The sequence below is a fragment of the Sceloporus undulatus genome, chromosome 4 (assembly GCF_019175285.1).
Source record: "Sceloporus undulatus isolate JIND9_A2432 ecotype Alabama chromosome 4, SceUnd_v1.1, whole genome shotgun sequence".
NCBI lineage: Eukaryota > Metazoa > Chordata > Lepidosauria > Squamata > Phrynosomatidae > Sceloporus > Sceloporus undulatus.
In genome coordinates, this window is record NC_056525.1 from 246760597 (window position 1) to 246785696 (window position 25100).

Here is a 25100-nt window from a genome sequence, read left to right on the forward strand (position 1 = left end):
ACCAGTATGGTACTGCTCTCAGGGATATAGAAAAAAAAGGACATTGTCTGGTTTTTAATTCAGAATTTCTTTAAATCAGGTACAAGGATTGGCATCTTTGGCCTGTCCCACAGACATGCAGAGTGAGTTAGCTGAGGGCTACATGAGACAATAGTCCAAGCTGTTTTTTTTCTTCTTCTCTGCATCCATCTGTATTTTTACTTCATTGGCCACTTAACCATTTCAGATAATTCAGCCTGTACCAAAAGTTCATCCCTCTGCAACACTTTGGGTTCAGGAAGCTTGTAAGAGTGGCCACCACATGGCAAGCTGGACCTCTGAAGATCCTCAATGCTGTTCTCTTCTTTTTCTTCTCCCAGGGCATCCCTTTGGAGCTCCTGCGTGGTACTCCCTCTCCTCGCTCTGACCTGGATGTCAGCAGTGTTGGCTATCACTGACCGCCGGTCTGCCCTCTTCCAGATCCTCTTTGCAGTCTTTGACTCCTTAGAGGGCTTTGTCATTGTCATGGTCCATTGCATCTTGAGAAGAGAGGTGGGTATCTAAAAGGGGTAGTTAAATGCCCCCTCCCTATATACATACCTGGCCAAAGTCTGAAGTATTTATTTTTTTAGGGGAGCCCTCTTTAGTGCTGGAATACCCTCCCCTTAAGTCCCAATTGGGCCAATGCTGGTATCATTCTGGTGCCAAGTCAAAACAGGGCTTTTAATTAAAGCATATGGGATTGTTGTTGTTGTTGTTGTTGTTGTTGAGTGCCTTCAAGTCATTTCCAGCTTAGGGCAACCTTAAGGTAAACCTATCCCTGGGTTTTCTGTGGCTGAGTGTGTGTGACTTGCCCAACATCAACCAATTGGTTTCCATGGCCAAGCTGGGATTCGAACCCTAGTCTCTGGAATCATAATTCAACATTGAAACCACTGCACCACACCTAGGCATAATATATTCAAATCTACAAATGCATCATGATTATAAATTGCTTGAAATCTGTGAAGTGGCTTTTAATTGTATTATTTTACCTTGTCAAACTGTTTAATAGGCTTTGAACCTGTTTAAATGATTTTTTAATGTTTTATATTGTTTGGATTTGTTAAATTGATTTCACTGTACACTTGTTGAGATCATTTGATATTGGGTCAGGAGCAAATATCTTAATGCAGCAAGAAAATTAGAGCTGAGGAAATTTCCTTTTTTTAAGGGAATAAAACACTCCAAATACATAATTTTCCCATGCTGCTTTTAAAGTCATGAAAATTAGGATCTTAGCTTGCTTAGGGGAAGGCCATGTTTTATTTCCACATAAGAATAATATTACTGAACAGGAGGGTGACATTTAATTGACACTGAAACCTGTATTTATGAATGATCACACCCCACATAACTGAATTGTAGTGAGAAGGGAGGTTAAGTTAAAGGGCAGTGGTTTAGCTAAATTCGTCTTTGTAACACCACAGTACTTTATAGCTGTACAGTACAGTACTTTGTAGCTGTTCCATACTTGTTTTAATTGTTAGTCGCCTTGAGTCCCTATACCATGAGGAACGTGGAATATAAATCAATACAATAATAGGTAATAATAATTAAGCAATTCAACCTAATATGATCCTAGGCTGCATCAATAGGAGCCTAGCATATGGACTGAGGACATTAATAATCTCACTGTATTCTGTTTTGGTCAGATTTAGAAACCATGCCTTGTGAGGAGAGGCTTAAGAAGCTGGCTATGTTTAGCCTGGAGAAAAGAAGGTTAAGGAGTGACATGATAGCCATAGAATCATAGAATCATAGAATTGGAAGAGACCCCAAGGACCATCCAGTCCAACCCCTTCTGCCATGCAGGAACTCTCAATCAAACCATACCCAACAGATGGCCATTCAGCCTCTGCTTAAAGACCTCCAAGGAAGGAGACTCCATTTTTAAATATTTGGAAAAAAATGTCATATTGAGGATGAAGCAAGCTTGTAGTTTGCTGCTCCAGAGACTAGACAAAGAGCAATGGATTCAAGCTCCAGGAAAAAAAGATTCCAGTAAACATTAGGAAGCACATTGGGACCGTAAGAGCTGTTCAAAAGTGGATCATGCTGCAATTTGGGGTTTGGTGGAGTCTCCTTCTTTGGCCATCTGTCGGGGGTGTTTGCATAGGGTTCTTGGGGTCTCTTCCAACTCTATGATTGTATGGAAGGTTTAGGGAACAGAGAATGTTTGCCTACATAAGTTAGTACACAGCTCTGCAAGTGCAAATTAAGATGTTTCAGATATCTGTCTAAAAATATATTTAAATATGGGGGTGGCGGGGAGAGATACATAGAAACAAATGTTACTTCATGGGGAAATGTTATGAACATCAATTAAATTGCACAAGGTGAAAAAAATAGGCAAGGTCCTAGTCTTTGCTAGTTTTGTGTAAATATGCACTTATATAGACAAGTTGCAGTTGTGGTCAGCTGAATACTGACATTGTGCAGCCAACTGTCCACTAATGAGTCTGTTGGTTGTCCCGCAGTGCAATGGGGGATGCACAAGGACTGTTATTGCAACCCTAGTGTATCAACAGATACATTAGAGGTACTGCTTAACAGTTTTGCACCATTCAAGAACGCACAGGTGAATGTGTGACAATTGCATCTGCAGAACTCAGTAAATGTGAACTGAACACAGAAGTTATGCACTGGGGGGAAAGTACAACTGTACATGTAAGGGAGCTTCAGTGTGTGTAAAACATTGACAGGAGGTGTGCTGAAAGTTGTGCAAATGCCAGTTCCGGAAGGAAAGGCAGGCTGCAATCCTGTATGGCTCATTGTAGTACAGCAGTTTTGTATACAAACCTATGCTAGGCTGAGCCATATAGCACCCCTCTGAACAGCCTCTGAAGTCTCCCCTCCAGCACAACCTTTCTCTGCTTCGCGGGGAGCAAGCAGGAACACAGAAGCATCTCGCTACATCCCCATAGCCAGACATGAAAGGATTACTGTGGCACTGAGAACCCTGGAAGTCTTTGACAGATCTTGGCATTGATGTCATCATTTTGCATCTGGCTATGGGAAGATGCTTCTGAAATCTGGCTCACTCCCCAAGGAATGGCCAATGGGGTTGGGGAAACTTCAGAGGCTTTTCAACATGTTGAGGGGGCTTTGGGCACTAAAGAGGAAGGAAGAGAATACCAACTCCCATAGTGCCTCTTACGTACATGCATAAGGGAAATTTACCCATGTGTATGACCCTAACTGGATCCCAGCCGCAGACTCACAATCCTCTATAAAAGAAGGGCAGAATGAAAATGCTGAATGATAAAGAGATGTTCACATCCCCATTCATGTTTTGATTGTGGTCTGGTTTAACAATATACAGCACATTCTTTTTGCTGGGAGGTACCATATAAATAGTTCAAATAAATTAAGTAAATCAGATTCTGTTGCTTGGAACCAGGCTAATCCTTGCTTCTTTCATTTCCATATGAAAGGAGGAAACTACTCAAAGGTTCTCTACTTTCTGGTTGAAATTGTAAAAGTTTTTGCACATTTTCCAGTTATCATTGTTTTGCATGTTAATTTGTACAAAAACATTGTGGTTTTTTTTGTTTGTTTGTTTTTTGCAAAAGTCATACTTGTGTAAAGGAGTGAGACCTCAGCTAGTTATGACTACTTTTTGTCATTGATTTCCATAAATCTAATCCAAACATGACTAAGCTGGCTCCAACCCTGTATTTGACCCCTACAAAGTCATCCATCTCCATTGTAGGGATGAACTTCATCACAAATTTTTTTCTTGAGCGAAGTCATGAGTAATTTTAGCAGTTTCCTTCCTTTTGTGAGAAAGACTTTGAAAACCTCACACTTTATGGAACCTCTTTGCAATCTGGGACTTCAATTCTGTACAAAATTCACACATGCTTGTTTTCTCCACAGAAAACAACATTTTCTACACAGGAAAGCATGTTTTCTGCACAAGAATAATATTTCCACACATAAATATTTTCTGTGCAGAAAAAAAACTTGTTTCTTGTACAGAAAATACTATTTTTACATGTACATTTTACTTATTCTGTACAAAAAGCCCCAAAGAGTGAAGATTTTCATCAGTCCATGATTCTTCTCATCAGGGTTTCTCAGGATTAAAAAAACAAAAACCATGGTTTTCAATCGTTTTATAACATTTTGAAATGTTCTTTCCATCCCTGGGTCCTTACCTCTTGATCAGATTCATTATTACATTTTCAGAAATGTTTACGTTTTTCAAAAAGATTCTTCAATTGCAGCATAAAACAGCATATAAATTTACATGTTAAAAATCAGCTATTTGATACGTATTGTGCTTTCCAGGATCATTATCTTAATACTAATGAGTGCTGCTCATGGTATATCCATCATCTGGTTTCACTGACTATTTTTTTCGGTGGCAGAACTGGGTCCAGTTACCTCCTAGTTCCATAATTCATGAAGTCAGATGTTATTGTGTTGATGCTGACATATGCAACATCCTGTTTTAGGTTCAGGATGCTGTGAAATGCCGAGTGGTGGATCGTCAAGAAGAAGGGAATGGAGATTCTGGGGGATCATTTCAAAATGGACATGCTCAGCTCATGGTAGGACAAAGTGCCTCTTGATGGTGTCTTCCAGGATTGATTGAATTCAGATGCATTGCCCATGTTAGACTGCAATATCAGTTTGCAAAGGGATCTTTAGCACCTTTGAAACTAACTGAGTGAAAGGCATTGTAGCATAAGCTTTCATAGATTTGGTCTACTACTTCAGATGCAAGGAGTGAACTGGTGGCCAAGAAGGACCTTTATAATCAGACTGTATGAATAGCTCTGACAATGCAAAACTTGTGGGTATGGTGATGCTGTGACAAGTTCACTTTTAACTATGGTCATTGAGGGACAAAGGCAGGATGAAATATATTGTTCAAGGCCAGGGTGGGTGGGTGCCTGTAGGAATGGTGGAGGGGGTTATTGAAACGTGTACAGGCTGGAAACTAGAAAAGAGATGTGACAAACTGGACTGATGGAGATAATGAGGCTTCAAGAAGCCAAAGAACAGTCACAGTCATAAGAGTGCTCTCTTGATCCCACATCTCTCTGAAGGATGAAACCCACACATAGAAAATCACACTACCTTGACAATGCACAGCCCCCAATGTACAGTGTATTTTCTCCTTGATGTATTCATCACTATGAGCAATCATTTTGCTCTTCATAATCATAGTTAAGCACATCATCTCCTAATCCTTGTCTCTGCTGGGAAAACCACTTGTCCTGTGCGCTTGTAGTAGTTTCGTTCAGCCAAATGATGTTCTAGTTTAGGCTACACTACTATTAACCTGGGTAAGTGAAAGACATTCAGCCTATAGTACAGATCAGCCCCTTTTCTGTAGTCACTGGAAGAAATTCTACTGTTCATACAGCAAACACTGGATATTCATCTTATGCTGACTCAGTGGAATTACATTCCTTGATGTGCATCGATGGGTTTCAGGGATATGTTTTACAAGTTTTCCATCTGTCAAAAAATGTATCTACTCATGGTGGCACTGGTCCTTTTTAGGGATACAAATAGTTGCTTTTTGCATTCTCATTGGAAAGTTTTCTGCCTGTTGGCTGGAATTGCAAGAGCTTTTGTGCATTTTGCAGTGATTTTTTTTCATTTGGGGAATTATTTTTCAAAAGATTTTTTTTTACATAAAATCCTTATTCTGTGCAAAATAAAGGGTTTTGTGGAAAAGATCAATATTTCCAATATTCAAAAACTGTGTCCAGCAGGCTGGCACTATTGCTGTTCTGAAAAGAACTGTGTTTTTATTTACATCAAGGTTTTGTTAAAGTTATTGTTTGCTTCCTGACTTTGCACTATGGTCATTTTTGGATTTCAGGCCCCCCACCCTTCTCCCTCCCGTGCCGGTCCTCTCCTTCCCCCCACTGACCACATCCCTCCTGTGTTTTTTGTGTCTTTCAGACTGATTTCGAGAAAGACGTAGACATGGCTTGTAGATCAGGTGAGCACATTACAGGTGAGACATCAGCAAGTGACCTGGTTTGGGGATTGAACTTGACTTTTTCTTTTTCTATATATATATCTGAGTGTGTATGTGTGTCCTTGCTCTCTCTGTGTGTGGAATTGTGTGGTCTCTGTGTCTGAATTGTCCCTTGCTCAACCTGTCTTGCCCTGCCAAATAGTTGCTAATTCACCCAAACCTGGAATGGCTACTTTCCTTTTGCTGTTCTCCTATATGCTTATGATATCACCCAGGACAAGTGGAATCTCTGTTGGGCGAGAGTTAGAAGAGATGCTGTAGGCCCAAAGAGAGACTGGAAACATTACTTTCTGGATTACAAATCCCATGCTGTCTAAGAGATTCTGGGAATCACAGTTCAAGACAAGATCTCAGACCTCTCTCTGCTTCATTTCTTCAGGCACTTTCTAAACTGGCCTCAGGAAAAAGTGTCAGAAGTTAAGGAGAATAGAGAATGTGGGTGTGGAGTTTCAGATTCCCCTTACCTTTGGGCCCCCTTTTAATGTAAAAAGTAGACAATTTCCCCTCCTACTTTATACATAAAAGGATAGGCCTTAGCAGATCATCTTCCTCTGTACATTTCCATGTTGAGCTTGCCAACGGAGTGCAAAATGAGGAACTTTCCTCTTCAAATAAGAACTCCCCACTCTCCACATGAGAATTTCCTTCAAACATCATATTTCTGACATTGAAGAAAGTTCTGTTTTAAGAAAAAGGAGCAGGCAGTGTGACCAAGGGACTTTTAACACAACCAATAAGTTCTAGATGAAAAAAAAGTCATTGTCTCAGCCTCTACATTGCTAGACGTTTGGGAACTGAAGAAAAGTTTCATTGTGGGACCTAATTCTTATTTAGGGCAATGCCCTTATTTTCCCAGCCCAGCAGCAAGAGCCCCCCGTCTCCACCAGAGTAACATTACTGCAACCATTTTGATAGGTGATAAGGAAGGGGGGTGGATAGCATGAATAGGCAGGCCTTTAAGGCCATCATCCTGTGTCCCAAAAGCAGTCCAACCATGTCACGGGGAATGTTGAAGTCAGAGGTAAAAAGATTTTATGGTGAATCCTGATGCAATCTCCCCATTGAAGGCTCACCAGGACAGTGCATCATTTCAAAAGATCAACTGATATTGGCCTAGCCATAGAAGGACTGTATTAAAGCTTTGAGGGCTCTCCACATGTCTCTTTCTTTCCTCTGGATCATGCTTGTGCTTGGAAATACAATAGGTGAACTAGTGTCTTCACCATCCTGTGTCTCTCTTGCCTCCCATTTGCTCTGTTCCAATCTGTGCCCTTGGATATTCCTTCCAGCCCTGCAGACATGCCTGGGTCATCACCCTCTCCCTTTGCTTAAGTAGATAGAGCATTGTGCCTGCTGACAGTGACAGCTCTGTTAAGAGTGTTCCCCCTGCTGCCCAACCCTTAAACGCCCTGCCTCCTTGCAACCCTTGCTCACCTGGAGAAAACCTGTGATGCTTTGGGAATTTCATGAGTTGCTCCTTAAAATCCCTCTTCCTGCTTCCAAGCTCTCTCAGACCCTGCATAGGACTCCAATCTTCCAAACCAGGATCTCTTTAAGGATAAGAATAATTTCTCTATGCTCCTGTACCTATATTTCATTTCATTTCCTTTCTTTCCCCTCCCCTCCATCTCTTTTCTTACTTTATATCCCACACTTTGTCATGTGATGGCCTGATTCCTAGTTGGTAGCCCCAACTAGAGCAGGCCCAATGAATCGATGGGATTTACATAAAAGTTAATGCACCATTCAGCAGTTGATTCAATCAGTCTACTTTTTCCCCCATCCAAGTCAGAAATGCTTGCTTACCCGTATACCTTGAATTTCCTGGGAAAGGGGTAGACACAACCCCATCTCTTTACTGAGTATACACATTAACTGAATCCATACATCATGGAGAGAATCATGTTGCTTTTTCCCAACTAGAGTAGATCCATTGAATCAATTGTTCAGTGATGAGTCAACATATTGATAAATTTAATTGATCCAATGGTCCTACTTTAACTAGGACTATCTTGGTGATTTATGCCTATATAGTTGGCTACGTTCATAAAGTATTGTGTGTTCAGAGTAACATGTTAAGTTGTCCTCACTCTTAATGTTTCACTAATATGTCTCTTCTATTCATCCAGCCATCCATACCCATGGACCTTATTTATTTCTATCATTTCCAAGTGCTCATCCACTATTCTCACCATCCAATTCTTGTTTTTTGAGAAGCAGAGTCCCCACAGAGCAGATGTGGGCAATTGCAGCATTTGGGGAGGACAATTTTGATCTTCACAGACTATGGGCAGCATCTTGTTAGTGGAATGATTTGGGCATGGGAGCACTGTGTAACAGATATATCCAGGTGATGGCAAGATAAATGGAGTTGCGTAAATGTAACTGTTGCATATATGGTAGCCCATTAAAAAGTACACAGAAATGTTTTTGAATGCACCTTGTCTTTATGCATTGCCTCAATGCATTGTGCATTGCAGTTGTTCAATGCGTTTTCAGCCGTGTGCATTTACCACTGGCCCACATATATTGCATTATGTAGGTTTTCAATATTCAGTCAAAAATTAGCTTTAAAAATAGCATCTGCAAGTGACTGGAATTCTATCCTTCAGCATCTAGGTCTTTGGCTGATTTCAGCTGCTTTCAAGGGTTGGGAGAACAGGGGATGTTTCAACATAACTTCCTGTCCCAAGAAAGTCATTTTATTCTTGGGGGACATTTTTCACTTTGGGATGGAGAATTTGGAAAGTTGCTCACTGGACTGGGGTCATTCTCTCCCTAGTCTTTCTATCAGATATTGCAACAGTATATTTGTGATCCACATCAGTTTCACATGTATTCAGTCACCCATCTGTTGTTTCCCATTCAATCATCAGTATGTTTTTTTTAAATAACTGCTTTAAAATTAAATATTTTCCCATGCAGTTTTACCTAACTTAGGTCCAAAACACGCCACAGAAATACTCCAGTTTGAGACCGCATTACCAGCTCTGGCTCAGTGCTAGGCAATCCTAGGAACTATAGTTTATTGTGGCACCAGAGCTCTTTCTGACAGAGAAGGCTAAACATCTCACAAAACTACAGTTCCCAGGATTCCCTAGCATTGACCCAGGGCAGTTAAAGCAGTCTCAAACTGCATTATTTTTGCAGTGTGTTTTGAACTTTACTCAACACAGGTATATTTCTATATAACCTTCTCCAGTATCTACAGTTATGATTCAACATTGCTGAACATACACTTCTTTATATTTGCATTTTTGAGATCAAGAGCACAGCAAGATTAAGAGATGCATGTGGTCTGAATGTTGCGTCTTTCGATTCACATATTAGTCCAGGAGGTACAATTTAGAGGAGTTCACTTTAAAAAGTGGACCAAATGGAATTCTCCTGGTTCCTACCTCCACTCCATACTCATGCTAAATCATTCCCATGTTCAGTTTTTCAAATCCTCTGGCTGAACACTGTGGCTTTGAGCAATTTTTCCAGCCTTGCGGATTGGCAAGAGTGATCACTGAATGAACATCTGGATGACAGGGAGAGAGAAAGCCACTTCAGCACTTGAGATCTGTACCTTTGTTTCACCTACATTTATCCTAAAATCCTCTTCCTACTGGAGGGAATCTACATCCGCCTAAAATTTAATCTGTAGTTAATCTAATTTTGAACCAACCTCTGTAGAGTTGCTCGGTTTTCGAAACAATAGTAAAGGACAATCCAGTTGGACTTGATTGCCCCTGAAGTCTCTTCCAACTCTATGTTTCCAGACCAGTTCAAGATTGGGCAGGACATATGACAACAACGTATTTAATGGAGATTTTAATATTTGACTCTTTTTGTCAAAAGCAAGGATGAATTATTTCTACAATTGCATCATGTATCTGGAGAGACAAGTATATGCCAGTGGCCCCTTCAACTAAGGACAGATGAATCAGTATATTTGTGACCCACATCACTTCCACATGTACTCACTCATCCATCTGTTGTATCCCATTTAATCAGCAATACATTTTGTTGTGGCCGTTGTTGTATCCCTTCAAGTTGTTTACGACTTATGGCAACCCTAAGGCCAACCTCTCATGGAGTTTTCTTGGCAAGATTTGTTCTTTTACAATACCTTAAAAGTTTAAAGTTCAAACTATGTTCCACAATGGATACAGCAGCTTATTGGCATGGGATCCATCAGCCTCCAAAGGCCTCAGGTGGGGAAAGTGGCCCTAAACACATGCATGTCTTCCTTTGCCCCATCCCAGTAAAAAATGGTAACACCTTAAAAATACATTTCTGCACAGAACACTTCAAAGACCTAATTTTCTGGTTCCAGTTCCCCCATTGAGTCTTAGGGTTTTCTAAATAAACAAGTCAGTTTCAGATTCCTTGAAGGTTATTTTTCTTCAGTGTTGCTTCTAACAGGAGTGCTAATTATGTGACCTTCCAGCTATTGCTGGAGTGCAAGTCTCAGCAGCCCTACCCAGCATTGGCAATAGTGAGGGATACTAGAAGCTATAGACCAACAAGATTTGCAGGATGACATGATTCCCACTCCTAGCTTATATAATACTAAGCAAAACAGAATGGTGTCCTTTACTTTGTTGTTTCTGTCTGGCTTCAAGTCAACTCTGACTCATGATGAATCCTTTATGAAGTTTACTTGACCGAATTTATTCAGAGGAGTCGAAGACTTTCATGGCCAGCATCCATAGATTTTTGTTGGGCTTTTCAGGCTGTGTGGCTGTATTTTAGAAGAATTTATTCCTGATGTTTCATTGCATCTGTGGCTGGCATCTTCGGAGACGGATGCCGGCAAAACATCAGGAATAAATTCTTCTAGAGCACAGCCACATAGCCCAAAGAACCCACAAAAAACTATTCAAAGGATGTTTGCCCTTGTCTTCCTCTGAGGCCGAGAGACTGTGACTTGACCAAGGTCAGCCAGTGAACTTCCCTGTCTGAGTAGGGATCCAAACCCTGGTCTCCCAGAGTCCTAGTTCAATACCAAAACTGCTAAACAAAACTGGCTCACTTACTAAATGATCCCTTTCCCCATTGAATAAAGAAGCATTCAGAAAATGGAAAGCAAATTCATTGTGTTATGGAGTTACTGTCTTGACTCTGGGATCCTGATTGTAATAAAGAAAAGAATTTGGCATGGATGTCCTCTTTACCAATCCAGATTAGAAGACATATTTGAGAAGGAAACATCAACACATCTATTTAGTCGGTTTGTCTCAAGACTCTGAATTGTCTCTGCACACATATGTTGGGTTTTTTTTACATGCACTAACTGAACAAAACAAGCTTCCTCCAATGTATACGTTGTCATCCTTGGCATGCCATACCTTCTTCATGCTTTAAAATGGCCTCCCCTAACCTGGTGAACTACAACAGCTAGAATCTCCAACCACTATGGCAAGTGGAGTGGGACAGTGAGAAATATGTAGTCAAAAATATCTGGGTGCATCATGTTGGGAGAGAAATTATTACTTTCTTGAGTGCACAGAGATATAGACTATAACATGCTCCCAAAAGAAACTGTTTCACAAAACCATATCAGATGGTTAGAAAAAACAAATACTTAACCATCTTGGATTGGCTCTGCGTTTGTGAATTTTTCAAATAACATTTCCCCCAAATCCTCTCCCCAAGATCCCGTTATTGCCAAATGGCAGCTCCAAGGACACTTTACTCATGGGGCAAGCGAGCGCTGATGCCTCCACTACGATTTACTCTTGGGAGAAGCACATGGGGTGTGAATGCCAATCACGGATTTTCCATGATTTCTGACTATTTCCTGACGATTTGTGGGAGGCTTACTGTGTGATATTCTTCATTGAGTCATGATAGTTAAAGTGATGTCAAATTGCTTTAATTCTGCAGTGTAGCTACAGCCTTAGAATTTAATGTTGTCATTCTTTGATTGTGTCTGCCTGCTTTCTGCCCAAGGTAGCCTTCAGAACCCATTCAAAGCTCAGATCCCGCTAATGTATTTTATAAGGTGCCAGAGCTGCACAGGGGCATATAATGCTGCAGCCGTATTAGGAATTGTCTTACTGAGGCCACAAAGCCCATCTTAACTGGACCTTTTTTCATTGGAGGAAATGGGTTGGTAGGGCATCTATGCAGAGGTTTTGGGTAAGTAGTTAGTGGATCCTTTGGTTCTTCACTTGAGGCCTTCATCTGATGACATTGCAGCTGATACGACACATATATGCTGATTTGGAGCTCACATCGCAAACAGAAGACACACATTCTGTCCATCTGGGATACAACTAAACAACTGAAAAAGACTTGAGGACCATTTTTGTCCCTATTCTTTTCCAAGCGTCACTCAGACTCCCCCCCCCCCCAAAAAAAAAGAGGGGGCCAGAAGAGATCAAGCAAAATTATGTTAACCTCTCTTGGTGTATGTGTATGTGAGTGTGTGCACTGTGTTTTTTAGGTCCTATTGGAAAGTTGTTATTTACAATAATTAACTAATTTCAAAGGTGAATCCTCTTTCTTAAAGGCTTCCAGGGGAGGCTATGCACCCACTTTTTGTTGGCCAGGAAAAAGGTAGTCCAGGAAAACTGGAGAGGGTTAGGGCCACAAAAATTGCCTTGCAGGCCACATGCACACCCCTAGGAGATGTACTTTGCCCACCTCTGCTCTAGCCATGTTGAAGAGATGAGCATGGGAAGAAATCTTGCCAGTTTCAACATGGGCCCTTGTAGCCTTTTTACATGCATCTCAGAGACTGTGCATAACATTGTTCATGCAGGCAATTCTGTCCCCACCCCCCGCTCAAAGTGATATGTCTAAGGCTTTGCATGTCCAGATGCTGCTAGTTTTTTTCCTGATTAAAATTAAATTGGATAAAACTAAATATTGTCCCTTCCAGCAGAAGTACAATATCCGTCGTGCAAAACTAATCTAGTGGATTATCACGGCATCCCTAGATAATGTTTGAATTATTTCCAGTCTTTATTAACATTTGCAGCCCCACTTGGGAGGCTTTGGGAATATGAGATTCATTTGAAATGTATTATGTGGAGTAAACGCATTTATGCCAGGTAAATTAAAAATCAGATAATTTCTTCCTCCTTGCTCTGATGGATGGGTGGCTGCCTTGGATATTATTACCTCAGCAACAATTCAAAGCATAACCTCTAATTTTGGAACAAGGATCAAGGTTTGGATAGTGTTTTGGAATACAGAGTCATAGAGTGAAACAGTGATCCAAACTGGAATCTCTATGCTAGATGAAGAGAGTGAAATGTCTGGTAGCATCATTTGTTGTGGAAGTCTTTTCTGTTGTGTTGCAAGATGTTTTTGTATTACATCTACTGACAGTGTGACTTTCCCCCCAACTTGTTAGTGCTCAATAAAGACATCAGCACTTGCCGCACCATGACCATCACAGGGACTCTGAAGCGCCCTTCACTGCAGGATGAGGAGAAGCTGAAGCTGAACCAGCAGAAGGGTTCATCCAACTTTAACAGTCTTCCAGCCAACGTCTCCAAGATGCACCTCCAAGGGTCACCACATTACCTAGGGGCCATCAACCTTAATGACTTCAGCAACCACACCCTTACTTTGAAGAAGGATAAGAGCCAGCCTCCCAAGTCGATCTACATCTGTGATGGAGATATCTTCAAAAAGCTGGACTCAGAGCTTTCCCGGGCACAAGATCAAGCCATAGACACCAGTTATGTTATCCTGCCCAGCAACACCTCCACCTTGCGGCCTAAGCCTCCACCACCACCACCGCCACCCAAGGATGATACAAAATATAGCATCAACATTGACCAGATGCCACAAACAAGGCTGATCCATCTCAGCATGGCCACAGACCCAGGCTTTGTTGTCAAGAGCCCACCAAGGGAGCCTGTGGGGATGAGCTGCGGAGAGGTTCAGGCTTCCCCTATGATGCAGCAGCAGCAACAACAACAGTTGTCCCCTCCTCTGGTTAACAAGTCTGGTGACTCAAAAATGCCAAACAGCTTGTGTGACACAGGCGAGTCCAGTAATTCTGGAGTAGTATCTAAGAGTGAGACCATCTCTACCCTTTCCATGAGCTCCCTTGAGGTAAGTGTCAGCCAGCTAGGTGGTAATGCTTGTTCTTTAAAGCATAATGTCCTAGTTATGTCTACAGCATCTCATGTTCAAAGTGATCTCATGTACCAGCAGTGTAGCTACAGGAGCTGTGGAAAGGATGTGTGCATTACCTCCCAAATAAAAATTGTGCCCTTGCAGTGAAATTTTGTTTCATTGCCGCCCAGTGTGTAGCATTGCAAATGATTAAAATTTCCCCTAAGAATTTAGAATTTAGAAATGTCATTTAGCCATCAGAAGAAAAAGGGCAGAGAAGTTACTAAGGGAATCTGAACACAGCAAAGCTAAGAGTCTCACTCTCTGCAATGAGGACTGAAGGAATTTTTTTTTTGTTTCAGGGGACAGAATTCATATTTTTTGGGCAATGCCATCCTTTGGCACCCCCCTCCCCAATAGCTGGAGGGTAGTCTCTAGGACAGGGCTGGGTCACTGTGCAGGAGGCAGGGACCATTTTCTCCACCGTGCCTGACAGCAGACTGCACCAGCATGCCTGGAATGATGCAATATCACTTCCAACCATCATTTTGATAGTTTTACTTTTGTTTGAGACTTTTGAAGAGGTTTAGGGAGCTCTGGGAGGACGGTGGAAGAAAACTGTCACATTTTTAGGTGGTTCAGCCCTGGTGGTGCAGTGGTTAAATGCCAGGACAGCCACCAAAACCATGTGAGTTCAGTCCTGTAGGGCTCCAGGTTGACTCAGCCTCCCATCCTTTCATAGGTCAGTAAAATGAGTACCCACCAAGTTGGGAGAAATTAGCTTACAAACTGTAAACTTTTTAGAGAGTGCTTAGCACTATAAAGCAGTATAGAAATGTAAGCGCTGTTGCTATTGTTCTTGCAGCTTTGTCCATCCTTCCTTGGTGTAAGACATTTCCTTGTAACCAACTATATCAGAATATCTCTTCACCTTCAGAATATCTTTTCATGGTGACCCTTCTTATCTAAGGCTTGAATCTATTGGTAGTCCCAACTACAGTAGACCCGTTGAATCAGTTGGATTTGCACAGGGTCTAACTCATCATTTAACAATTGGTTGCATTTGGGATTAGCAACAGGATTCAAATCTGAGACATTTATCTTCCTGGCTCCAGCGACATTGCAAACACAAGTTATTAATCAGGAACAACACACAAACTCAGAGAGGCTGCAGCTGTTTGCTTTTACTGGAGCCAACTGGGAAGGACAACATTCTGCCCCCTCCTCTCCTTCCCCCACCAATTGAATGCAAAACTACTTTTGATTCTGAACTCAGTTTGCATTTTTCAGAGGGTTATAGCAAATACACTAGTCAATGGGCTTGAGGAGACTGGGCACTTTCTTTATGACAGATGTAAAGTACACCATCCATCATGTGATTGGTAGGAAAAAAGCAGTGAGAGGAAGTGTTTTTCAAAGGAGGAGAACCATTTTCTGTTCCATAACATTTCCAGATAAAAGTTAGGCCAGCAGGTTGATCACTAAAAATATACAAGTTGTGAACTGAGTCAAGTCAGTGCATCATTTATTGTCAGGTCAAGTCCAAACTGAGTCATTGAAACAACTTCAGACTGACTTGAATCCAAGTCAGTCAACTGATGTCTACATCACTGATTTCTGGGGGGAATGAGACAATTAACAGGAATAATGTTCACTTCTGTTATCCCAGTAATATGTGTTTGTTGTTGCTGCTGTGTGTCTTCAAATCATTTCCAACTAAGGCAACTCTATCACAGGGTTTTCTTGGCAAGCTTTGTTCAGAGGGGATTTGCCATTGCTATCCTCTGGGGCTGAGAGAGTGTGACTTGTCCAAGATCAACCAGTGGTTTCAAATAGTGTGTCTCTAAATCTTATTGCAATCTAATGACAAGATATGAACTATTTCATATGACACAATCAATGTACTTTTAATTAGCATTTTTCAAAAAAAAAATCTTTCAATTTCCAGAGACGGAAATCCCGTTATGCAGAACTAGATTTTGAGGTGAGTGTCTTCTGCTTCCTACTTGTTTTGTTTCCATTTTGAAAGACAAGGAGGGATGAACTAAAAGCTTCTTGTCTCCCCTGTTTCTGCCCCAGGCCAAAGCTAGTTTCATTCATGGATGCTTGAATATTTTGTTCAGCATGTATTTCAATGTGAGCCAATGTGGTCGACATTTCCTGAAATAATGTGTGACTGAGAGAAAACTGGCTGCCTCCACATTGCAGAAATATGTTGTTGTTGTTGTTGTTGTTATTATTATTATTATTATTATTATTACTATTATGTTTATTATATTTATTTATATCCCACCTTCCTCCCAGTACAGGGACCAGAGAAATAATCCAGTTTGACACCAGTTTAACTGTCATGGCTCAATGCTTTGAAATTCTGGGAATTATAGTTTGTTGTGGCACCAGAACTTTCCTTTACTACAGTCCCCAGAACTCGATAGCATTGAGCCATGGAAGTTAATGTGGTGTTAAACCAGATTATTTCTGTAGTGTGGAGGCAGCATGGCTCTCTGCCTCTGTGGCAGCAGAAAACAAGCTTGCTACATTTCTACATGACATCCCTTCAGATATGTAGTAACATAGTTCTGGTACATATGTATGTGCATTCACATGTACTCACACGTGTTCATGCAATTATCTGCATATGCTAACACATCTAGCTGTGCATTTGGTAGCACATTTTGATCTGTATTAAATTGTACAATGTTGCCTTCAACACAAGGGTGACAAAGTACACAGAGATTTAAGCTCTGCAATCCTGGTGTTGAAGCACAGCCATGATGTTGCAGTAGTAGTGCATTTGTTTAAAAGGGGGCTAATATCATCACCAAAAAGTTCATTGTTACCAGTGTGTGCAGGATCTATGCCTACACTGTGCAGATTGGGGTTTTGTTAGGATGTCACTGTAGCTGGACCCAGCAATTGTATAATCATAGAATTATAGAGTTGGAAGAGATCACAAGGGCCATCCACTCCAACCCGCTGCTACACAGGAAGATACTATCAAAGCACTCTCTGTGACAGATGTCCATCCAGCCTTTGCTTACAAATCTCCAAAGACGGAAACTCCACCACATGCCATGGCAGCATCTTCCACTGTTGAATAGCTTTTACCATTAGGAAGTTCTTCCTAATGTTTAAGTGGAATCTCTTTTCCTCTAGATTGAATCCATTGCTCCATGTCCTACTCTCTGGAGCAACAGCTTGCTCCATCCTCAATCTGACACCCTTTCAAATATTTAAACTTGGCTAGCATGTCCCCTGATAGGGCATGGTAGCATACAAAGTTAGCTAGAAAATCAATATACTGTAGGTAGATAGGGCATAAACCAAAGTGTTGACAAGTTCATCATGCCCAGGGGGCAATTGAACTACCTGGAACCTATAGGAAGTTGCCCAAAATTTGGTTGCCGCACAGTGACAGAAATAAAAGCCCACTAGATTCACTCTCACATTTTCACAGAAGGTATCAGATCTCACTGAGTGATGCACTGCCATATATACCAGCCAAGGTAAGGCCTGTTGACAGAGCCCTATGCAAGTTTGTAACAGGAATCTGTAGCTATAAAAAAAAAATCCAGCTAAAGTATTGACTGACAATGGTGTGCAGAAAGATGGGAAGAGATGGGAAGAGAGGATGACATCCCTCCACTCCTGTGATGAACACAGTGACATATGGCTGGGAGCATCTTCACATGAATACTCCTGCAAGGGTCAGGATTTCTAGCCATTTTCATTTAAAGCTTTGCAGGAAGACTCAGGATGTCTTCACTGGTGTGTCTTTCCTTGCCTACTACAGAAAATAATGCACACGAGAAAACGTCACCAAGACATGTTCCAGGACTTGAACCGGAAACTGCAGCATGCAGAGAAAGACAAGGAATCTCCAACAACAACAGACTGCAAGGTGAGTCTTGAATTATTTCCTGGAGCCTCTCTTCTGGAGCAGTGATGGCTCATGGCTTCCATGTCAGTTAGGCAGCGAAGTCACTCCAGTTTTTTAATCTTAACTTTAAAAGAGTTATATGTTGTGCTGAATTTGTTGTTGTATGCCTTCAAGTAATTTCCAGTTTACGGTGACCTTAAGGCAACTCTGTTATGGGTTTTTTGAATGCTACATCCAGGGAAGGTGCCTTTGTACCACTGGAATGTTTCTTTTCACAGTGCCTTTTTCTTGAATGGAGACATGCCTCAAGTTGCTGAATTCTCAGTGCATGCAAAATGACTTTTCATTCTCCTAGTTCTCTGTTAGGGATATAATTCCTCTCTATGTTTCTTCTCGAGGGAAGCAAATACTTTTTATTCACAATTTTCTTCCCGCTGCAAGAAATTCTTCAAAAAACCCGCACAGTTTCCAAAGCCTTTTCACAGTTTGAGGCTTATTCTGCCTAAATTTGCATGTGATTGTTTTGCACAAAAACTAGCATCTTCTCATCAGGAAGCAGCATTGTGGAAAATAACATTCCTATGTATAAATATAATTTCATAGGCAGAAAATGCTGTTTCCTGTTTGTGAAGCACTGTTTTCTATGCAAATGCAAATTTTGCACATGATAAGTTGCAGCATTTTCTGTGCAGGAAATAATATTTCAGCATATAAATATCATTTTTCATATTTAGAAAATGCTGTCTCCTGTGCAGAAAATTCTATTTTCTGCACCAAAAGCCTGTATGTGAATTTTGCATGAAATGAGGTTCAAACTGCAGAAATTCTTGTTAGTCCAGGATTCTTCCCCTCAGAGGTCCCCCACACTTAAAAAGCATGTTTACAACAATGTTTCAAATATATATTTTAATATTCCTTCCATCCTTATTATCCACAACATAGATGACCATCCTGGGACCCTTCCTCCCAGTGCAGTTCACCATCTCCTGAACCATCTACACAATTGTGTGTTCCTCAAACTGCATATCACACATACTCCTAGAAGTATCTGGGCTTCCATTTTCCCCTTTAAATGTAATGACCCCAGAACTTTTCTTAGAAGCAGGACACAGCCAGACCATAAATGTTTAGAGAAAAGGAAAAGGAGCCCTGGAACCTCAGAAGGTATCTATTTGTGGTCTACAAACTCTGTAGACAAAAATAAGGTGAAAGGAAGACTAGAAAGGATTTCTTGCTCTGATCTTTAGGCCCTCAAGGCTCACATTATAATCCACAAAAGTTAACATTCCTCAACACTATGGTGTCTTGTGCTTGTTGTGTGCCTTCAAGTTGTTTCTGAGTTTTAGTGACCTTATATGAACCTATCACTGTTTTTGAGGGGCTGAGAGTATGTGACTCACCTAAAGTCACCCAGTGGGTTTCCAGGGCCAAGCAGGGAATCAAACCCTGGTCTCCAAAGTCATAGTCCAACACTCAAAACATTAGACCATGCTGGCTGTCATAGTACCTTACTTTGCCCATGTAAAGCAGCCTTCCTTGAGCTCAAAAAGATGAGATCTCAATGTATGGCTAGATCCTCAATATGAGTTTTGCTCCGTTACAACATGCTCTCCTCAGAAGGTCCATCCACCAATTGTGAGAAACTCATTCGACTATATTACGAGTAACACTCCCCATAGTGCTCTACCCGGGCTGAATTTTGTAATATCAAGTCGCTTGCCAAATCCTTGTTAGCCATCTCTCATTACTTTATGGTATTCCTGGGCCTAGCAGCCATATTCCGGTTCATGAGTGTGGGCCAACCCATGTTGATTGAAAGGGGGAAAAACACCCTGTTCTTTCTTATATGTTTAGGCTATAAAACGGTGGAGTGTTTCTTCGGGTGGAAGTGATAAAACTAACGCTAGCGTAAGTCTTACTGCCTGTTTTTCCTTAGAGAAAACTTCTTCACTCCAAACCTTGCCATGATGCATGTCTCCAAATGCATTCTCTCTCCAGTATGAATACCTAGCCCTCTCTGTTTATGAGCAAATCATCCCTTGAATCCTTCCTTGACCCTTTCACACCTGGCATCACCTAGCACAGAAGACCCAGGCAGGTCTTCCCATCCATCCACCTGCACAGTAAGAGCCTTGTCTGCATTTCCTCAAAGCCATCCCTAACTGACAATGATCTTATCTTGCCTTGCCAATACCCAAAGATGGCACCTACCTCCATCTTTATCAGTAGCATGTTTTACTGCCACAAATCTGTTCCTAAACCTATTACCTGTTTACAATGTTGAACAAGTGGGAAAAAAAAGATGAAATGCTCTCCAAACTATTCACAGTTGGTACTTCTTTCATACAAGCATTTGGGCATCATAGTTTCTTTGGGTTCCTTCTCATCTGGTTTCATTGTTACAACCTCTCACTATTATTTTTAGTTGCAGAAAATTAATAGCATGTTCCTATCAGACCTAATTTGCTTTCTCTTTGAGATGATTATTATATTGTGCACATGAGTACACTTGGCTATGTCAACCATGACCTGAATCCTGTTGTTAGCATCAATTACTTATTGAACCAATGGGATTAATCTACATGTTCACTCCCCATTCAACAATTGAAACAAGGAGTCTCCTTTAGTTGAGACTAACCAATAGAATTCAGACTTGTGTATTTCCATGGACAAGTGTGGTACCACAGTGTGATGCTCATTGGCATGGCTTGCAAGAACATCTGATTGCTTCTTTTATTATCTTTCTACAGAGACTCTAAGGATGGAGAATTAATAATTAATTAAATGTTGCTGTTGTTTTATGTTGTGAAGTTGGTTTTCACATACGGTAACCCTATGAATGAGAGATTTCCAGGACACTCTGACTGGAATCTTCTATCATAGTCTACATTACCTAACTTTATATATGCTTAGCTACACAGCAGAGGTGCTAAGAAACCCTGTTAGGGAAGAGCAAAGATGCACAACAGGATTCTAGCAAGAATGTCCCAATGCTCATTGGGCTCTACTGATGTGTATCAGCACTCTCTAGCCAGTGTCTTGATGTACAACAGAACCAATGGGCATCGGGACCGATGTGTATTAGTCACAATGCACATCCTATTGTGTATCATTTTTGATGTGCATGGGTCCTATTGTACATTGGTCCCAATGTGCATTGGCCACTTTGCTAGATCCCCTGTATAATAATGTAACAGTGGCCCCTTGTTGGATATGGACATTACAAAACTGACCAGTTCTAATTCCTGGAGATGTAAGTCCACTTGTGAAGATGTAAGTCCTGAACAGGTTTCTGGATCCTGTTGTTAACAGCCCTGCTCAGATCTTGCAAACTGAGATTTTGCAAAGAGTCCTGCCCTGATTTTGCAAAGTGAGACAGTTCATCTGCAGTATTTTCTTTCTCTTTTCCTGCCACATTCAACTTTAGCAAGCATTATTGTCTTTTTCCTGCAAGTCATGTTATCTCATAAAGTGTCCAGTGTATGATAGCCTCAGTTCAGTCATTTTGGCTTCTAGTTAAAATGAACAAAAAATGAAACAGTGATACTAAAAGTAATATCAACATGTAACAGTAAAAGGTACGCAATCCCATTTCCATCTAAGAAAGTCCCATTGAACTCACTGGAACCAAATTCTGAATGAATATGTGCAATATAGATTGCATTGTGAATATATAAATATAATCACTTATAAATTATTTTATTACATTCTAAAAGATACACCCGGAAATGCTGCAGTGGGGGACAACAAGGCACATGAAGCTGAGCACATTGTTTTATCTTTCTCCTAAATGGGTGACAATAGTAAAAATTATTTGCATGTATAAATAGGCCGTTATGGCAAGGATTAAAGCACTGAAGGCAAGTAGTAAGAAATCATGTCCTGGTAGTATTATATTATAATCCATGAGAGAGAAAAATGGAGATGTGTTTCTAAGTGTACTTAGATGGTCTAATTTTTAAAAATTTTGAAACAAGCTCAACACATTTTGCCCTATGTAAGCATTGCAATTGCTTTCTATGAAACTAGCATACAAATGTCTGGTTGGTCCAGCAAATGGAATGAGATTTTCAACTTCAGAAGTTTCTGCTGCTAGTTTCTTAGAGTGCCCCTGAAGGCGGCTGCTGAAATACTTACATAGGCTGAAACATGTTCAGCAATCTTCCCTTTTTCCCTTGGAGATTCTATTGTGTGATCTTCAGCATTTGTCTCTTCAGTTTTATATCAAAGTAATTTAAAGTGATTAGTGATGATACAGTAAAATGTAATTATAATCTTCTTCATGTGTGAGGTGCCTTGGGTCCCAGTCTTGGGGAAAAGGTGAGATATAAATAAAGATAATAATAATGATAACAACTTAGGAAAAAAGATAGGTAATGGATGAAATTAATCAGCATGAGAACTTGCTTTGACAAGAGGGTGAATCTAACACCTGGATCAGGGAGTGAAATAGCCAGTTCTCATCAATGAATTCTGATGATAACATTTCAGATTCAGAGAAAGGTGTTTATTTTTTTACAAAAACATATAGGGAAATATGGAAGAAGTCCATTCTTTGCCAAGGGGGCCATGGAAAATGGCATAAGTTGTTCATCTAGTCTAGAAGATAATTCACCAGCAGAATGAAGCCTGTATCATTAGCGGCCTCCTGATACAGACCTAGATATCCTACCAGTACAATTTCTCAAGTACTGGGTGTCAAAGTGATGGTTGAGATTCTGGATCAGACACACAACTATGATGCTGTGGTGATGCTCCATCTCTCAATCATATGTCACACACACACACACACACACACACACACACACACACACGTACACCTTCAAGTATAGGCACCAGTACCAAAGAATGGAGTTCTGTGGTGCTGGCAAGCAGGGTGCTAAAAGATGACAAGTCCATCCCCATGCCTCCACTGAGTCACAGTGTGACAAGGAGAAGCTGGGACCACTGTGGGGTCTTGACAGATCTCCTTAGTGCATCATGGCTCACCGATGGGATGAGATGTATCATTCATCAGCATCCCACTCATCCACACTACAGAACTCTGTCTCTCTACAGCTGCCTCAGTTACAAGGTGGGTTTTGGGGAGGCATTTGCAGTCATGGCAGTGGTGCTATGACTGTAAATGTGAATACCAAACAGTCACAGTGCCATAAGCTAGGCTCATGTTCACTGCCTACAATGTCATAAGCCTATGCTATCTTAATAGAAAGAGCCCTGGTTGTGCAGTGGTTAAATGCCTGTACTGCAGCCACTCACTCAGGAACTGTAAGGTTGCGAGTTCAATACTAGCCAAACGCTCTGGCCTGACTCAGGTCTGCATCCTTCCAGGGCCATCACTAAAATAAATACCCAGCAAAGTTATAGAGCTGGAGAAATGGGAAAAAACCTGTTCGAACTCTAATAATTTCACACTCTGCCAAAATTATAAAGAAAACTTCCTAAAAATGCTGCATCGGTGGCACATTTCTCCTCATAAGATCAACTTGGTATATAAAAAACACAATGCAGCATGTTGGAAATGTAACAAAAAAGATGCAAACTTTTTCCATTTGTGGTGGACGTGCAGGGAAACGGAAAGATATTGGGAGAAAATCCATCAAGCAATGTGTGAGATTCTAAATCAAAATATCCCCCTTGACCCACTCCTGTTCTTGTTAAACATGACCTCGGATCTAAATACAGTAAGAGAGAGAAAATTTAAATGTATTGTTTTATATATGGTCACGACAGCAAGGATTATCTTTGCCAAGTCATGGAAGAATGCAGCGAAACCCAATTTAGAAGATTGGCTCTCAAATCTTTCTAATGCTATGGAGACGGAGATATTGGCAGCTTTGATGAAAGGAAAAACAAAAGGAAAAAATAGAAGAGGATTGGCTATGTGTAATAAAATATAGAGAAAACAAGAAAACAAAATAAGAATGAGAAATGGAGACAGGAGGATTTATACTGCTTCTCTACTCTCCCTGACCCTCCCTCCTCCTCTATATACAATATATACAATATAAGAATATAACTTTAATAGACTAGGTGTACTGTTATTCTGACTACAGTTTCGCAACAATACATATATTGTCTCGATTTAAACACTTAATAAAATGTGTATAAAGTAACACAATAATTTTTAGGCTAATAGGAAGTATATTTGCATAAAACTTCATCAAATTATATGGGAAATGATTTATAATTTACATGGGAAGGCTAGAGATCTTATTTCGGAAGTAGAGAGAAATATTTAGTAAACATAACACAAAAGGCATTATATGTTACTGCTACTATGACATAGTAGCCATGTATGTTTATGTGTTGGTATGTTTTAATGTTGTTATTTGTATATGGATGTTTTTTCTATGTTTAATTAAAAAAACAAAAAAATAAATAAATACCCAGCTTGTGGGGGCATTTAGCTTGCAGTTGTAAACTGCTCAGAGACTACTTAGGCCAGGGGTAGGCAACCTTTTTGAGCCAGGGGCCGGGTTGCTGTCCCTCAGACAACTGGGGGGCCGAAGTCAAAAAATAAATAATTAAATATTTTTTTTAAAAAAATGAAATAAATAAATAAACCAGGACAAATGTAGGACAAAATTTTCAAATGGAGGGCACTTTTTTTAAAAAATGGAGGACATGCAAAAAAATTTGCTGATTTTTAAAAAAATGTTAATATAAATGCATATTTCTGAGGCTTCTATAGACAATTGCCCCCCTTGCCCCCGCCTCCTGATAGGCCAAAGGCCCCACGCCCTCACGCGAGAGGCCAAAGGCTTCGGCGGCAGGACCAGGCGGGGGCCGGTTCCAAGGCCTTGCCGGGCTGCATCCGGCCCGCGGGCCGCAGGTTGCCTACCCCTGACTTAGGCAGTATGAAGCAGTATATAAATGAAGCTGCTATTGCTATTAATTGCCTAACAGAATGTCAGCCAATTATTATTATTATCCTTCTGGGACGCCTGGCAGAGGTGGGGATCGGGGGCACTGCGCTCCAGTGGTTCCGGTCCTAGCTCTCCGGGAGGTCCCAGATGGTGCAGTTGGGAGACGTGTGCTCCGACGAGAGGCCCCTTAAAACCGGGGTCCCTCAAGGAGCCATTCTGTCTCCCATGCTATTTAACATTTACATGAAACCGCTGGGAGAGA

General features: G+C 40.9%; 1 protein-coding gene across 2 annotated transcripts in view; it reads left to right on the forward strand.

Moving 5' to 3' along the window:
- The window catches only part of LOC121929579 (adhesion G protein-coupled receptor B1-like), a 222386-nt gene that overhangs the window by 189846 nt on the left and 7440 nt on the right, over nucleotides 1-25100 (forward strand). For both annotated transcript variants that reach the window (XM_042465272.1, XM_042465273.1), the window contains 6 exons: nucleotides 360-531; nucleotides 4482-4577; nucleotides 5947-6001; nucleotides 13377-14086; nucleotides 16038-16073; nucleotides 17883-17990. In XM_042465272.1, coding sequence (XP_042321206.1) covers nucleotides 360-531; nucleotides 4482-4577; nucleotides 5947-6001; nucleotides 13377-14086; nucleotides 16038-16073; nucleotides 17883-17990 — 1177 coding nt within the window. The remainder of the gene's footprint in view (nucleotides 1-359; nucleotides 532-4481; nucleotides 4578-5946; nucleotides 6002-13376; nucleotides 14087-16037; nucleotides 16074-17882; nucleotides 17991-25100) is intronic.